The sequence below is a fragment of the Electrona antarctica genome, assembly GCF_951216825.1.
Source record: "Electrona antarctica genome assembly, chromosome: 4".
NCBI classification, from domain to species: Eukaryota; Metazoa; Chordata; class Actinopteri; order Myctophiformes; family Myctophidae; genus Electrona; species Electrona antarctica.
The window spans coordinates 13,055,091-13,071,729 of NC_136809.1; the positions used below are offsets into that span (position 1 = coordinate 13,055,091).

The 16,639-nt window shown below is 43.0% G+C and overlaps 1 protein-coding gene across 2 annotated transcripts in view; it reads right to left on the reverse strand.

The window, feature by feature from the left end:
* sorcs1 (sortilin-related VPS10 domain containing receptor 1) overlaps positions 1–16,639 on the reverse strand; it is a 207,167-nt gene that overhangs the window by 15,960 nt on the left and 174,568 nt on the right. For both annotated transcript variants that reach the window (XR_013789911.1, XM_079499906.1), the window contains exons 16-19: positions 15,869–16,002; positions 8,168–8,281; positions 7,237–7,408; positions 3,947–4,133 (exon numbers count right to left, since the gene is read on the reverse strand). Coding sequence is in view for 1 of the 2 variants with exons in the window: in XM_079499906.1 (XP_079356032.1) it covers positions 3,947–4,133; positions 7,237–7,408; positions 8,168–8,281; positions 15,869–16,002 (607 nt within the window). In the remaining variant the exon portion in view is untranslated. The remainder of the gene's footprint in view (positions 1–3,946; positions 4,134–7,236; positions 7,409–8,167; positions 8,282–15,868; positions 16,003–16,639) is intronic.

Consider the following 16,639-nt stretch of genomic DNA (forward strand, 5'->3'; position numbering starts at 1 on the left):
ACTGGTAATTTCCCGGTAGGCTACCCATGCCTTTACATGGGTAGTACCCATGTAAACACTGTGATTACAGTTGCCATGTAATTACCTGGTAGTTGTCAGGAAAATTACCAGTTGTTACTAGGCAATTCCCTGACAACTACCATGTAATTACCTGATAGGTATCCAGTAAGAAAGGAGGAACTGTACTGTGAAAGGAAGTGTGCTCTATTTCCATGATATTACCATGTACCTACCTGGTAATTGTAGATTATAAATTATAATCTATAATTTATAATCCTCCCCATTACCCATCAGGGTGTATTTTGAACTTTGAACTTTGAATTTTGAACTGGCAAAAACTGTTAATTACCAGGTATTTACTGTATAAATTAACAGGTAAAACCAAGCAAGTTACCGTGTAAGAAAGGTGGAATTGTACTGTGAAAGGAAGCGTGGTTTGTTACAGTAAAAGTACAGGGTAATATTATGGAAACAAACCACGCTTCCTTTCACAGTACAATTCCACCTTTCTTACACGGTAACTTGCTTGGTTTTACCTGTTAATTTATACAGTAAATACCTGGTAATTAACAGTTATTGCCAGTTCAAAGTTCAAAGTTCAAACTTCAAAATACACTCTGATGGGTAATGGGGAGGATTATAAATTATAGATTATAATTTATAATCTACAATTACCAGGTAGGTACATGGTAATATCATGGAAATAGAGCACACTTCCTTTCACAGTACAGTTCCTCCTTTCTTACTGGATACCTATCAGGTAATTACATGGTAGTTGTCAGGGAATTACCTAGTAACAACTGGTAATTTTCCTGACAACTACCAGGTAATTACATGGTAACTGTAATCACTGTGTTTACATGGGTACTACCCATGTAAACGCATGGGTAGCCTACCAGGAAATTACCAGTGATTATAATCTACAATTACCTAGTAACAACTGGTAATTTCCTGGTAGGCTACTACCCTCGTGTTTCATGGGTAGTACCCATGTAAACACAGTGAATACAGTTACCATGTTATTACCTGGTAGTTGTCAGGAAAATACTTGGTAATGACCTAGTACCTACTGGGTAACTTGCCTGGTAGCAGAGTAAATACCTGGTAGTTGTTGAAAATACTTGGTATACCTAGTACCTACATACCTATAGTACCTGCAACCAGGGTATCGTGCCTGGTTGCAGAGTAAATACTTATAAATACCGGGTAGTTAGCTGGTAATTACATAGTAAAAACGTATAAATACCTGGTAATTGTCAGGAACATACTTTGTAATTACCTGGCAACCAGTGTGTCATTTACCATGGTGAATTCCATATAATTACCAAGAGATTATACAGTAAATAGTTATACATACTGGGTAATACTTGGTAATTACATAGTAATTACTGAGTAATGCATCTGGAAGTTACCATGTAATTACCAGGTAATTAATGGGTAAATACTACCTGGTTGTTACCAGGTAATACCAGGTACTTACCTATTATTACCAGGTAATTACCTGGTAGTTACCTGGTAATTACCGTACCGTAAAATGAAGGGTTACCAAGATGTCATGTAATTGGAATTACAATTACTTACATTTGCCTCATAATAGAGTAGATTTACAGTATAAAGTATCAAAAAATGGAAATACTTAGTTAAAGACCCTGTATGGGTAGTCCTATAAGCAGTGTTTTGTAGGCCTATTCAAATTGTGTCAGACCACAGAATATGTTATAAACAACCACCCAGCCAAATTAGAACGATTCAAATAAAACAATAGCTAAATAAACTGCAGTTTTTGTATATGCTCGTAACTGTAGGGGCTGCCCACTGAAGGCATTGTTTTATTTTATTATTCTAGCCAAACGATGGCGTTGTATTGTAGGGTATAGCATAGACACATTAGCGGAACACTCGTGTACTGTAGTTAGGAATTATGCCATCAATGACACTCATGACATCACTGAAACTCACCTGAGCATGTCATCACCACCCCATTCGACTCGTATCATGCATATAATCGGCGAAATCATCCGTTATCAGCACGTTTGAATGGTGCCAAAATGTTGATACTGGCATCCTCACTGTTCAGTATGTCATTATCTGCGATTGTAGCATTGTCATTATCACCAGACACGGCGCGCCGTGTCTGGTGGCCATGAGCTACGTGAGGCACCGCCGAGCGAGGCGCTAGCCAAGCGAGTCGCCGTGCCGAGCGTTGCGAAGGCCACCAGACCCGACTCAGCGCCGTCCGAGTTATGTCCTGATAGGCAGAGAATAGTATATATTAGTAGCTCCTAGTTCCATGCACCAAAATGACACGTCCACCAGGGGGAAACCTTGACCAGGCTATGTGGTGAGGATGCCAGTATCAACATTTTGGCACCATTCAAACGTGCTGATAACGGATGATTTCGCCGATTATATGCAGAGATAACGGTCGAATCGGCTGTCATCACTCAGGTGAGGTGTTTAGCATGGCCCAGAAAAAAACTGCTCTTTTCAGGAAAATCCCCAATCAGGGCATTTTCTGTGTACAGTACTTGCTTAAATTGAATCCACCACTCGGTGAAACGCCGTTGCGAAGAGAACAATGTCACAACAAGGAAACGACAACTTTGCAGTCTCGTTGCAAATGTGAAAGGAGTAAAAGGTGGTAGGACGGAGGGTTAATGAAAGGGTTGAGCTGCGTTCAGAATCCCTTCCCTGCACGGGGGACCGTTGGATACCCTGCACGGGGGACCGCTGGATACCATCTTCCCTGCACGGGGGACCGTTGGATACCATCTTCCCTGCACGGGGGACCGTTGGATACCATCTTCCCTGCACGGGGGACCGTTGGATACCATCTGCGTGTTATTTTTCATCTCGTGGCACTCCCTCCCGGAGCCCCGCGGTGGCTCTATTTGCACTGCTGGCACATTGGATCGACAGACTGGAGGGGAGGGGGCTCAGTGCTCCCTGATCAATAAGTCTGCTCCGTTACATCTGTCACCCCCACCCCCTCACCCCCCCAAATACGCTCTGGGTGGTCACGCCCATCACGTAGCAGACAGCCTGTGGTTTGCAACGCGCGCCGGGGGTTGGACCGCTATGAAGCGTAAGTCGACTGGAGTGGAATTGTAATGTTTGTTTTTTTTACTCTATCTGGTGTTTGTTTGGTTACGGGAGAGAGGAGTGCGCGTGCTATAAACAGATAAGGTTTGTGTCACGCTGGGTACACGTTGACAAGTGCAATTTCTTGTGCGTGTGATAAGGCCATACATAGCCAAAGAGCAATCGAAGAGAGGCCTTGTCTATACGAGTAAAATGCAGAATACGCTAAAGAACGGGTGGGGGGGAAGAGGAACGCGGCCTCGTGTGAAGGTGAGGAAACGCGTACAGACTGTAAACACAAATATGCACAAAACGTTGCTGCCGGGCAGAAACGTTCTCTTTCAACTTTTTTTGTAAAATGAATGTCTCAAATCATCGTACAAGTGTCATTGTGCAAAAGTAGCAAAATAGCAGTTCTACAAGCTGACGACGTGTCTTATCGCCATCCATTGCTTGTAGATGAGCTATTTTTGAATCATTTTTAAAGTGAAAGTGGTGTCTGTGGATTTGATAAATCGTGAACCAATGAAACGTTTTAACAAGAGCTTGTTTCTAAATCATAAATACATTTGATCTTTTTTTCCAAAACTGTTACTTTTCAGGGTTCAAATACAAAATTAGCAAATGCGGAAGCTCAAAATGCAAGCTTGCAGATCTCCTACTTTTGTGCGACGCTACATTTAGTACATTTACAAAAATGTTATTCCCTGGACAACACCGACATACATACCCAGCCGATCGCAGTAAATATGGCGATAAGAGGTGTCTGCCCGACTGCAATGATTTGCTAAAAAGTAACAGTTTTGGACAATACAAGGTTTCCACCCCGACACAGTGACAGTGAATGGAAGGGTGTCTCACGTACACGTGACGTGCAGGTAGAGAACCGTGCTCTCTGAGCCCAGGCTGTTCTCGCCGGTGGCCGTCACCCGGTAGATCCCCACCGACTTGTACACGTGTTTGATGCCGTCTTCAATGGAGCTGACGTTGGAGTAGGTCAGCGCGTGGCCGTCACCGAAGTCCAATGTAATGCTGGTCCGGGTGCCTTCACCCTGCACGGGAGGGACACACATTGTTAATGGAATATGCTAAAGTGAACTGCATTCACATTGCTTTTCATTTCTCCAAAGCACCTGCAATGTATTTCACATTCTGCCATTCACACACCAATGGTAGAGGAAACCATACAAGGAGCATTTAGGGGTTTAGTGTCTCGCTCAAGGACACTTGTGTTACTTTTGTTGACTAAGACTAAAAGACTAATGTTTTTCAGAAGACTAAATGGGACTAAGACTAAATCGTGTGTTATTCAAAAGCTATGACTAAGGTCACATTCCCACCTAATACTTTGGTAGACTCGATGCGAATGGGCGGAGAAGTTGGGATTCTTGCATATTTAATTTGCTGCGGTTTGCCTTCACACTGGCTGTGTCAAGCGCAGCAAGGAAATGCAGCAGGGAATTTTATCAATGTGTTCAATTCATAAACTATAGCCTACACAGTGAAATCTATGGTGTTAAAATGACTCATAACGTGCATGTTTCGTGCCGTCGGGGACTGGACCTCTCTCTCTCTCTCTCTCTCTCTCTCGCTCCCTCCGCACGCACTGTTCCTTTGGGCATAGAGGCACAGCAGACAGAAAAAGTCCCTGGCCTAAGTCCCCACACAATGACAGCACTCCATGTTTACGGCACGCACAGACAGACAGACAGACCTTTCTGTAGGCTACACTGCAGTGTTTTTATGTGTTTCCTTAAGCAATTGATTAATGTACTCGTCCTCATTTCGACCATGGGCTTCGGTCTTCTCATTCGACCACGCCACAGTAACGGGACATCTTTGCGCTGCGTAAAATATGCCTTCTCCGTCTCCAACTGTGTTTAGCTCCTCACCCGCCACATTGTTTGCGTTTCCTGTATTTGCTGCGGATTGCATTCACACCTGCACCGAATCGTAATCAAGTGCGATTGGAAGCGAAGCGAAACCCCCGTTTTTGGTCGGAGTAGAATGCGGTTCTTTGATGCGCATTAGGATTCGAATGATGCTTCACACCTGCCAAACGAAGCTCACTTTCTGACTGTGCAGCAGGATTCGTTTTAATCGCAGTAAAGCTTTCTGGTGTGAATGTCACCTAAGACTAAATCAAAATATTCTGAAAAGATTAACACTGTTCGACACACTACGCTGCCGCCCAGTACGTTTAAGCAGTACATGTAATCACTGAAGCTCAATTTTGTACTTTCTCTGATTGTGTGACACAGCAAAATAAAAGCTTAAACTACAAACCGATCTACTGTACATGCTGATCTATAAGCCTGTAGATTAGCTATCGTTTTAAGATATTTTGGGGGCTTTTTGCCTTTATTGATCGTGGAAAGTGGAGACAGACGGAAACGAGGGCAGAGAGACGGGTGATGGTTCTAATTTAACCATTATGAGGAGAATGTTTTTAGTTTTATATATTATTTTGGTTTCAACACGGAGTTTTCTGAAAAGGTTCTTATTGTCTTAAACTAACAGCTATTAGTATCATTTCTTCTGGTTTTACATGTACCTGGTGGTCTGGACATATTATAATATACATGTTATTAAAGAAAAATAATGGCCAGAACTCGATCAAAAATCGGCGAAAGTGGCCTTTATTGGCCATTATTATTTTTTTTAATAATTTTTATCCCACGATTTTGTAACCCATTTTTCACCCCTGTGTCAATTACCTAATGTGATCCTGGGCTCTACACACCCTCCGCCAACCTGGGGAGAGCAACGGACTTGAACTCATGCTTCCTTCATGCATGAGTGTCCAAGTTGCTCCTTTACAAGACAGGGGGGAGTTTCCCTGGTTGGACGTAGCGCGTGGAAGGAACACGCTATTCCAACCAGTTCCATTCCCCTCCATCAGGCGCCCCGGCTGGCCAGGGGGAGGCAGTTTAGAGACCAGGATTACTGCATGTTTTTGTGAGGGTATACCTACCCTAGGGGACACGGGGAGAACATGCAAACTCCACACTGGCCATTATTTCTGGAACGGAAAGTCCAATCTGCTCAGTTCAAAGCTTGTTGGATGTGACTTTGAGGACATTTTTTGGGGGGGGCTCTAGCAACTCCCGCGGCCCTAGGCGGTCACGTAGTTTGCATATACGGCGGACCGGCACTGTGGTTGCCTGTAACTACCGGTACATGCGTCTACTCACAGGGAGGAGGAGTTGGCGAATCATTAGTGTGGTTTGGGCTTTGTCCAAAACCCACTGTACCCATTCAGTACTATGACATCATATCGATGTCAGGGATCTCCATATATGGGCATAAGAGGGAGACAGACAGACCAAACTTCCTTCCTAGACAGCACATCACCCCCCTGGGTACTTTGCAGTACACACGGCAAGTTTGAGGTTGTTCGGTTGGACAGTTCTCGAGATATGCAGTGGAACACACACACACACACACACACACACACACTCACTCACTCACTCACTCACTCACTCACTCACTCACTCACTCACTCACTCACTCACTCACTCACTCCCAGAGATTTGATGCATTTATAGAACAGATTTGAAATTTCAAACATGCCCAAAGAGGACACAAAGTTGAGAGTTCTTAACAACCTCAACTATTTTATCCTGTTTCACACTGTTTTGACAGCACTTCAAACAGCTTTAGAGTTACATTATTGTTAGTGGTCCAAACAGTGAAAATACAGGAACCCTGTTTTTTATTTCATTATTTTCCTCTGATAAAAGTGTGCACGACCTGGAAAGACCTGAAACACATACATTGGCCCGTGGGTTGCAAATTCCACCCACTATACTCAGCCACATAAAATGACACTCATTAACCTCAAAGCAGCGGTTGTAATTATCGCATTTACGTTTTCACAATTATCTTGAAAACAGCTTGGCCTGGAGTCAAAATGATTTCATAATTTGAATCTTTCCAGTCACTTGCATCTTTCCTCCACTGTTCTTTTGTTCTGATGTCCAATTTAGAGACTTGTTTTCCTCAGTTTGATCAAAATCCTATTTTCAACATCGCGCCACAAACCAATGGGCCAGTCATCCCAAAACGTAGTGATGATGCCAGACTTCACTGATCTTACACTGTTAAGGACATTTAAATATGTCAATTAGGGAAATGACACTTAAATGATCGTACCTCCTCCAGATAGACGAGGAAGGTGACATTGGTACCCAGTGTGGCTGTCAGACTGCCCTCACTAGTGACCAGGTAGAGCCCCCTAGGGGCCTGGATGGGGCATTGCTGTCTCCTGGCAGTGTACTCAGCAATCACTCCTGCTGTGCAGTTGTTCGATACTACCTTTCTGTAACTGGAGGCAAACACATGCATTATGTACAGTGCATACACAGTCAAATCCTCAGGGTTCATGTATCCATTTGTGACTCTGATAATTTACATATTATTCTTATCTTACAGTATTATATACTCTGTTGCATACTGGGTAGTTTGCCCTAATAATCTATCAACTAGGCCTACTAATTCTAGAGATTGCGTCCTTGGCTAGAATGCGTCATCAGACGCATTCTGCGCTGTGATTGGCTGAGCATCGCATAACGGGTGTGCCACATGAGAGAGAGAGCATGGGGATAGAGAGTAAGGAGTACAGTACAGTACAGTCTTATGTACATGCGTGTGTGTTAATTTGGCTGTTCTTAAGCCTCCACAGGGTATGGAGTAGTGCATGACAATTGATCAGTTAATATGTTTTGTATTAAAAAGGTTGTATAAAGTAGTGATGTAGTGTCGTAGAAGTGTAACATATTAAAACTGGCTACTTTCACTTCTTTTGTGTGACACATAAAAACATAAAAAGTAGAAATATGGAGATATGAGGTTTCTGTACACGCACGCATACATGTGCACGCACGCGCACCCTCACACACACGCACGCGCTAATCTGCTCATAAATTATGAGCTCTCTGTTTTAAGGCCAAATTGTGCTCAGCCAGTCCTCGTTTGAAACGAGACAGCAATCAATGCGCCCTGAACTCCTCAACTCAATGCAATTCACTCAAGGCTGTAAGGTCTGTGAGTCAGCGGCATGCTAATTCCATCGGCCCTCACTTACCCCGTGCTGTTGACAAAGGTGTTCCCGGTGGCGCAGCTCCTGGACGTTGCTGACGGATGGAACCAAAAGGCCGGGGTGCACTTGCCGTCCGTTCGCCTCTCGTAGCCGTAATCGCTGCAGTGACACAACCATGCCAAGGGGAACAGTGGTCAGGCAGTGCAGAGGAGTATTTTGTTGTGTTGTTTTTTTGTTTGTTCATTGTTTTTGATGTAAAGCATCTTACTAAGACAATGTTTCTCAAACATTTTTCATGTCAAGGACCCCCACAATTGATAAATGTTTGGGCGTGGAGCCGTAGACCCTCAAAGACAGACATAACAACACTTCCTCTGTCCTTGGTGTTGAGGTTAACTACAGAAGCGGAGAAATCAGTGATAAAAAACAGAAATAAAAGGGCTCTCAACTAACTTTAGATGCTCCAGACTTAATTAAACAGCAGCAAAGATTACGTTTCGACCTTGCAGCCTTATTCAGGTTACTGAAGTATTTGGCCCAATTTGAAAACATTTTGTACACAAACACAAAGGGGTTCCTGTTCAGAATGGGTTAAAGCTGCACTCTGGCAACTCATTTCAACAAATAAAATGTTAAAATAACATGTCAAACAATCTGTATTGGATCTGCCCACGGAGTCTGGATGTTCAATTCCACTGGCTTTGCCGAGCATCTACCCAAACACAATTGGCCCGTGTTCGGAGGAGGAAAGCGGGGCGGAGAGGCTGATATATTTGTCGCTACGCATACTCGGGGCGGGCTGCGGTGGCACCTGTCAGCTGCAAGTGTTGGGCGGGAGGAGCAGGACAGAGGATTTACGTCCTCCCGGTGGGGGCTCCTCAATTGTAGGTGATAGGATACAACAGCAGTGACAACACAGAAATGTGTGAGGGGTGGAATTAGTGGTTGTAGGTGGAACCTGGTTGACAACTGCCTAAAGCTCATAAGTGCAATAACTCCACTGTCCAAGTGGGGATTGCCTTAGAATGGTTCAAATCCCGAGGTAGGACATAACAGTTACAGATTGCAGGTTTAATTGAACCCTCTTAACGCTTTTCAAATGGATACATTAACACTGAGGAATCGACTGTGTATATTCTTAAGCTTTTTAGTCTCAAATACATTCAAATCGGTCCCTAATCTGACAAAATAATTGATCAGCACGGCATTTACTTTAGAAGGAATTGCAAATGCAACCCCCTTTGGGGGAATGATGAACTCCTTATTTGTTAAAACAACATTGACGCCAAACAACTGCGCTTTCTCCATTAAGTGCCTTTAAAACAAAGCCCACAAGTTGTTTGTTCTATAAATTAGAAGGCACAGCGCTGCGCTGTGTCCCCAAAAAGATAGAAACAAATTGCCCCAATTAGTGCGACATGCACACAGATGCAAAAGTGTTGTGATTGTTAATGAAAGCTATTAGGCCGGGTGATGAATGGGTTCTGATGGAAGCTCCTTCCATACTCCCTCACTCAAGGGGCCTGTATATTTGGGAATAAAACGAAAGAAAAAAGAAAAAGGAAGGAGAAGGGAAAAAAAGGGCTACATTTATAATGCTGATATTTCAAAGAAAACAGGTTGCGTAGATGTAGCGAAACCCTCTTTTTTCGAGTGCATCTTTAATGAAAAGAGCCACAGGCTATGGCTACAAAGGCAGCTTGTGAAGTACGGCGTCTTCCCTGATCTTTTAAGAGGAGGTAGAGGGATGGCAGACATTCAAGCACGAGCCCAGGAATACTGCGGTAATGCATCAATGCACACGCGCACACACACACGCACACAGGGTTGTATTACTACACTTTTATGAGATTTTATGAATGCCATTATTTGTTTTCTATTTGTTAACCCTATAACGCTTTAAACGCATCGGGCTGCGACGTGTACTGTAGATCATCTGTTTTATGTGCGCAATAACGGCATGCAAGTATAAAACAGGCAGAACTCTAACCCCAACCATAAACCTAATGTCTTAACCCATTTTGGCCTGACCTCGAAATTTAAAAAAAATCTTCTAAATCCTCTGAAATAAATATTTTCACGATTTTTCAAAAATAGCAGACCTACAAGCTTGTAGCACGCCACTCGGTGGCGCGCTATGAGCTTGTAGATAGATCTGCTATTTTTCAATAGCTAAATTATAACAATGTTTAAAACACCAAAATGGGTTCCCGCCCAAAATGTGTTAATAATGTCTAATCCTGATCCTATATACCAAAACCTGAATCCCCAAACCTAAAAAAATAATAAACATGATTTCATAATTATGGAGACGTTGTTTGGCCCTCACAAGTGTAGTAATACAGGTACAACACACAAATATGCATGCGCGCACATACACATGCACGCCTGCACACGCCATCACAGCTTGGTGTGTAGCAGTTGAGTGGTTTCATTTAGCTGGGGCAGAGCCTCCAGGAGATTACGGCAGCCCGAGCTGTTCTACAATTCTAATGTGGAAGACTTTATCCATGACGGTGATCTCCTATCTGTTCATCCTTCACTTTCCTTAAATCCCACCGCCACATATTATTGCCAACGTATTGCCAAGACGGATAGGGCTTTAGACCAGTGGTTTCCACACTCATCACCGTGAGTTAAGTTTGGTGTCTTCCCGGGACACGGACGGACAGACCAAAAAATACATTATGAAACCACTTGAGCCCTGTTTTAAAAAGAAATAGCTAAATCAGCTTGAAGATATAGTGACAAGCTCACATTGTGTCGAATCACCATGCACGCATGGAAAGTTTATACTGCCCTACAAAGTCAAAGTGCAGTAACTATGTTTTTTGGACAAAACAACTTTTTGTGTATAATTAGCCCTTTGGCTTTGTACTGTAGGTCAGTAGCCTATAGAGAGTATTGCACATGCATGATTTTCCCATCAGGACACGCCCCCCTCATCTAGACTGAGTGGCAAAACATTGAACATGGAGTGTTGGAGTTTGGAAGCGCTCGTTGGAAATCACTCAACTGTCCTGCGTACCACCTGTTTCTAAATGTCACATAATGCAGGAGGCAGCTAAATGTTGTGTTATTGAAAACAAGCACTTCCAAACTCTGACATTTAGACAAATAATCAAATGCAGGGCATTTCTTGACAGAAAGTAGCTCATAACGTTTCTATGGTGGATTTTTATGAAACAAAAACTTTGCAGATAGAGGATAATTCAAGCTTTTCGTACAGCTGCAATGTTAGTGAGTTTAACATTGTTTAATGCAATCAGACAGGACTTTTCTGTTTGGATGAATGGGCTGTCAAGGTCAGAAAGTCTTTTTTTTTGCCACTCAGTGGGCGTTTCCGCATAACTTCCAGGTACGATAATGTCACGCACATACCCTCTATAGACCTTTTTTATTTATTTATGGATTTTGGAATATTTCAGAAAAAAGTTTCTTTCTTATTTTAAAATCTTCTGAAATAATAATTACATTTTTATTTTTTAAGGAAATAGCGATGTTTACTAAATACCCATAAAAATAGGTCTATGACCCAAACATGGGTCCCAAGACCTCTGTTTGAGAAACCCTGGTTAAGAAGTTGAACATCAACAGTCTTGGACCCAAAATGGCTGAAATCAGGCATATGTTTCAATGCGGTAAGGCGAACATCATTAGCTTCTCTGAAACCAAACTTGATGAGTCAACCAAAGACCCAGAAGTTGAAATAGAGAACTATTCTTTGATCAGAAACGACAGAAACAGGCATGGTGGCGGCTTGTGTATGTATATTCACAAAGACACTGAATATGTTACTCGTACTGACTTACAGCATGATGAAATTGAAACTGTGTGGGTTGAATTAATTTTCAAAAAGGCTAAATCAGTATTAGTGGGCACCGTCTACAGACCGCCTGACCAACATGGGTTCTATGATATACTTGAGGGGTGCTTAGCTGAGGAGGAATGTGTAGAGAAAATCCTGATTGGCGACTACAATACAGACATGCAACGTAAGGAAGCACCTGTGTTTAAGTCATTCAGTAAGTTCTGTGATCTACATAGTGTCAGTCAGCTAATTACCCAACCCACTAGAGTGTGTGATTCTACTCAAACTGTCATTGATCTCATTCTGTCCTCGGACAAATCCAGAATCTCCAAGAAAGGGGTTATTGTATGTGGGCTTAGTGATCATTTTATGATATTCTGTACCCGCAAAATACAAAAACTTAAGACCGGCTGCCACAAAACAGTCATATCAAGGGACCTCAAAACCTACTCTAGTGAGGTCTTTAACCAAGTATTGGAGAGTCTGGATTGGTCCGATGAGCTTAAAAGCACACTTGTCGAAGAAGCTTGGCTTGGCTTCAAAACCAAATTTACATCAGTACTGAACAACATGGCTCCTTTGAGAACCACCAGGGGCAAAACCCGCTCGGAACCATGGATGAATTCGGACATACTGGCTGCAATGAAAGCCAGAGACAAAAAATGCTATGAAGTTCTAAAATGCAAGTCAAAGCTAGCCAAGCGCTTCGACAGTGTTCGCCAAGCTCGTTTGAACAACCTTAATACACAACGAATCAAACTACGAAACAGTGTAACTGCCATGACCAAATCAGCTAAAAGTAACTTCATTAATGATAAAGCTCAGGAAAACAAAAACAATCCTCATGAGCTCTGGAAGCTACTAAACAATCAACTAAGCTATGGTCAGAAACTAAAAACCAGATTTTCGAACATAAACATCAAATCTGACAACACTCTCATCACTGACAACCTTGATGTGGCCAACTACTTGAATATCTTCTTTACAAACATAGCAACAACTCTGGTTAACAAACTGCCCTCCCACTCTGGGCTCTTTGGTGTAGAGCACATTACAACCTTCTACAAAAACCTAGGTGTTTGTAAAGACGATTTTAAACTAGTTATGGTAACAACTGATGAGATAATTAAGAAACTGAGTGCCCTCCAACCCCACAAGGCCACAGGCCATGACAACATTCCCTCCAAATTTCTCAGAGACTCAGCCATCTCTATAGCTCCAATCATCACCCACATAGTAAACCTCTCCATCAAACAGGGACAGGTCCCCCAAGATTTCAAACTGGCCAAAGTAACCCCCTTGCACAAGAAAGGGAGTAAATTAGACCCCGGCAACTACCGCCCTATTTCTATTCTTAGTTCCATCTCGAAAGTGATGGAAAAAATAGTCTATGAACAGGTTGAAAAGTATCTTGCCACTAACAAATTATTGTACGAGTTCCAATCTGGCTTCAGAACATCCCACTCCACTGACACATGCCTTCTCTATTTAAGCGACCACATCAAACAAGAGGTGGACGCTGGCAAATACTGCGGCATGGTCATGCTGGACCTCCAAAAGGCTTTTGACACCGTGAACCACTCCATACTGGTTAACAAGCTAAAAGCAATTGGTTTCGATAGCACATCAGTGAGCTGGATGCAATCCTACCTGGAGGGGAGAGAACAGATGGTGGAAGTGAACGGAACACTGTCCCCCCCCCTCCCAGTGAGCTGTGGCGTTCCACAAGGAAGCATACTAGGGCCTCTACTGTTCCTAATATATGTAAACGACATGACTTCAGCCTGTGACTGCAACTTGTTCCTGTTCGCAGATGACTCAGCACTGCTGGTCTCGGACAGGGACAAACTGCAGGTTGAAAATGCCCTCAGCTCTGAACTCGGTAGAATCTGCACCTGGCTCGCTGATAACAAACTATCTTTACACCTGGGAAAAACTGAATCCATTCTCTTTGGCTCTATTAGTAATCTCAGCAAGGCAAATGGCTTCTTGGTTAGAGTGGGTGACAATGTTATCACACGTAAAGATGAAATTACCTACCTAGGTTCCATCCTGGAGGCTAATCTTTCCGGTGATAAAATGGCCACCAACGTAATCAAAAAAAGTCAACCATAGAACAAGATTCCTCTACAGGATCTCCTCACTGGTCAACAAAAACACCTTGAAGACCTTAACAGGAGCCCTTGTACAGGGTTTCTTTGACTATGCATGCACCTCCTGGTACCACAGCACCTCAAAGGCCCTTAAAACCAGGCTCCAGACTTCCCAAAACAAACTGGTCAGGCTCCTACTTGATCTAGCCCCCCGAACCCACCTCACCCCTGCCCACTTCGACAGGCTGGAATGGCTTAGGGTCGACGACAGAGTACAGCAACTTGCAATGGGTCTGGTCCACAAGATTCGATACACCACCAAGATACCCATGTACCTGTCTAGATACTTCCTTAATGTTAACGAAGTCCACACCCACAACACCAGAGGGAGTGCAACGAACCATGTACAACCCAGATTCGGCACAAACAAGGGACTAAATTCTTTTCGCTCCTATGCCACCAAAATGTGGAACGCCCTACCAACTGTCATTAAGACATGCGAATCCCTTGACTCCTTCAAAACCGCTCTCAAAGGGCACCTACGGATGGCTGCAATTCGAAACTGGCCCCCGTAAAATCTGAATCCCCCCCCCGCCCCCCCCTTTTTTCCCCTCACTGTATATATTTCTTTTCCCTTTTTACCTCCTTTTTGATGAATTCCTGTTCTGTCTATAGAAGTGTCTATTTGTACGTCTCTAAATGTTTTGATGATTTGAACATGGTGGACCCTGTTGGAAACAAGTGTAATGCTTAATTGGGTCGTCCACTCACAGTTAACAGCCTTTGTATTGAGTTTGTGCTTGAAATGTACTGTAATTCTGCAAACTGTTAATAAATTCTTCAATCAATCAATCAATCAATGTTTTTGAAAAAGAAAGAGCTTTTTGCCATTTTGTCAGAAACGTTTCTGTTGTTGGCTCGATGGTGATTGTGGAAAACTGGCCCACCATCACTATTCTACCAGCCAGCCAGGCTTTGTAAACAAATCATAACCTCAAACAGTGCGCCCACACAGTAGAGTCACGAAGACGCAAGATGCAGCTCTAACAGGCGTCTCTTCCGCGTTTTTATCCAACAGCTGGTGGATCAGCTGTTTAAAAACCCGGAGAGACGCCTGCTCTAAGCTGCATCTTGCATCTCTGTGACCCTACTGTGTGGGCGCACTAATAACTGACCAGGATTTGGCTGCTGATTGGTTGCTGACAGACTGCTCATAAGCCACTGTGAAGAGGAGCTGAACTTACGCGTGTGACTTGATTTGTTTAGTTCAACTGTGCAAAGAACAATTGGGTAGAAGATAATAACTCTGTTATTTGACTCAAGTAGAAGTAGCAATACCACAGTGTAGAAATACTCTGTTACGTTAAAAAGTCCTGCATTCAACATGCTACTCGTACAAAATGTACTTACTTACCAAGGTATTCAAATGTGTAAACAAAATTGACAAACTATAAGAATAGCACATTTACAAGCTCACAATGCGTTGCGATGCTACAAATTGTGAGCTTAAACACTTAAGCCCTACAGTACTTTAGTATTCGGCAGTTCAAAAATAGTCCATCTAAGCTCACAATGCGACATCTTATGAGCTTGTAGATCTGCCATTTCCGAGAAAATAATAATAAAAGACGAATGCGTCAAAATGTAATCTTTGCCGCTGTTGAATTAAGTCTGTATAATCTGTATAAAAGTTATTGCAAGCCCTTTTCTTTTGCAATTTTTTTCCGCTTCTGCAGTTTGGCTCAGCAGCACCAAGGACGGAGGAAGTGTCGTTATTTTTGTCTTTGAGGGTCCATGGCCAAGCACGTATCAGCAAGAACAATGTATAAGATGTTATCTCACCATTCAAAGTCAGCCTCGGTGCAGTCGCAGGGTCCCGATGTCATCGTCACAGAGTAGGTCTTTCCCATAACGCACCTGGCCGTGGGCTTCAGCTTACGGTAGATTCTCTTCACTCCCATGAGGCACGGCTCACCCTGTGGGCCAATCAAAAGGGCATCAAAAAGTCAGTTAATCTTATATCTATAAATGCACCAAGTCTCTGTGCTTAGTACGTACGTTTGTACGTCTTTAATCCACATAACTCGAAAACCGTTCGCCCCACCGACTAGAAATTTGACACACGTGTTCCACACCACCACAGGGAGTGCAATGGCCGGTGTCGAGTCGGTCTAGTTGGTCTAGTTGAACTAATTGATTATAAAAATATCAATCGATAATGTATCTCTGACGTGCCTTATTTCAAACATATCATTATAGCAAAAAGAAAAAAAAACACTTACGCGCTTGATATATAAACATTTTTCTTTGAATAAATGTGCTTATACTGTAGATTATTTGATTAATCAAAAAGGTAATTGATTTTTGCAGCCCAGAGAGAGAGAGAGAGAGAGAGAGAAACAGCTGTCGTCATAACATTTCATTTAGCATGAATATTATGCATGGTGGCATTAAGCATGTGTGCAGCGCAGCGTAATACTGTATGTGAAAGGGACCGCTGCCTGCCTATCCTCTGGCTCGCTGTGCATTCACGCTGTGTTCACGGACTCATGCTGTGTGTTGTGTGCATGTAGTAAAGTTAACAACTACTGCATGGAGGATCTTACACTGGGG